General features: G+C 61.2%; 1 protein-coding gene across 1 annotated transcript in view; it reads right to left on the bottom strand.

Annotated features, from left to right (window-relative positions):
• LOC104526570 (Down syndrome cell adhesion molecule-like protein 1 homolog) overlaps positions 1–392 on the bottom strand; it is a gene marked incomplete at its 5' end in the record, with an annotated part of 5,800 nt that overhangs the window by 1,435 nt on the left and 3,973 nt on the right. The window contains 1 exon segment of the mRNA XM_010170062.2: positions 297–392. This exon segment is cut by the window's right edge and continues 34 nt beyond it. Coding sequence (XP_010168364.2) covers positions 297–392 — 96 coding nt within the window.

Genomic DNA, 392 nt, shown 5'->3' with positions numbered 1-392 from the left:
GGGTCTAAGGCACAAAGGTGACAGAGGCACCATGGGTCACTCCCAGAGACAGCCAGGATGTTGTGTCCCGTCTCCCTGGAGTGCTCCCTGTTCCTTCTGCCTTATTAACAGCTGCTTTTCAGCATGGCCAATGCTGGGGAACAGGGCCTGCACCCCAGCACCCTGTCCCCCAGCACTGGCCATGGTGTCCCTGTGCTGTCATAGGGCACCCAAGTCACCCACAGCTGCCTCATGCCCATGTCTGCAAGCACCCCGTGCTGCTCCCAGCCCAGCCCCACACGACCACAGCCACTTACTGGTGCCGGGGCGGATGTCTGACATGTCAATGAGGGGTCCCGTGTTCTGGATCAGAGCGGGGTGATGCAGCGAGACCCCCGTGCAAAAGCTCTGGG

The sequence above is a fragment of the Antrostomus carolinensis genome, unplaced genomic scaffold (assembly GCF_000700745.2).
Source record: "Antrostomus carolinensis isolate BGI_N321 unplaced genomic scaffold, ASM70074v2 scaffold30786, whole genome shotgun sequence".
NCBI lineage: Eukaryota > Metazoa > Chordata > Aves > Caprimulgiformes > Caprimulgidae > Antrostomus > Antrostomus carolinensis.
Note: the sequence above shows the minus strand (reverse complement) of the source record. Positions and strands in the feature narration are given on the sequence as shown.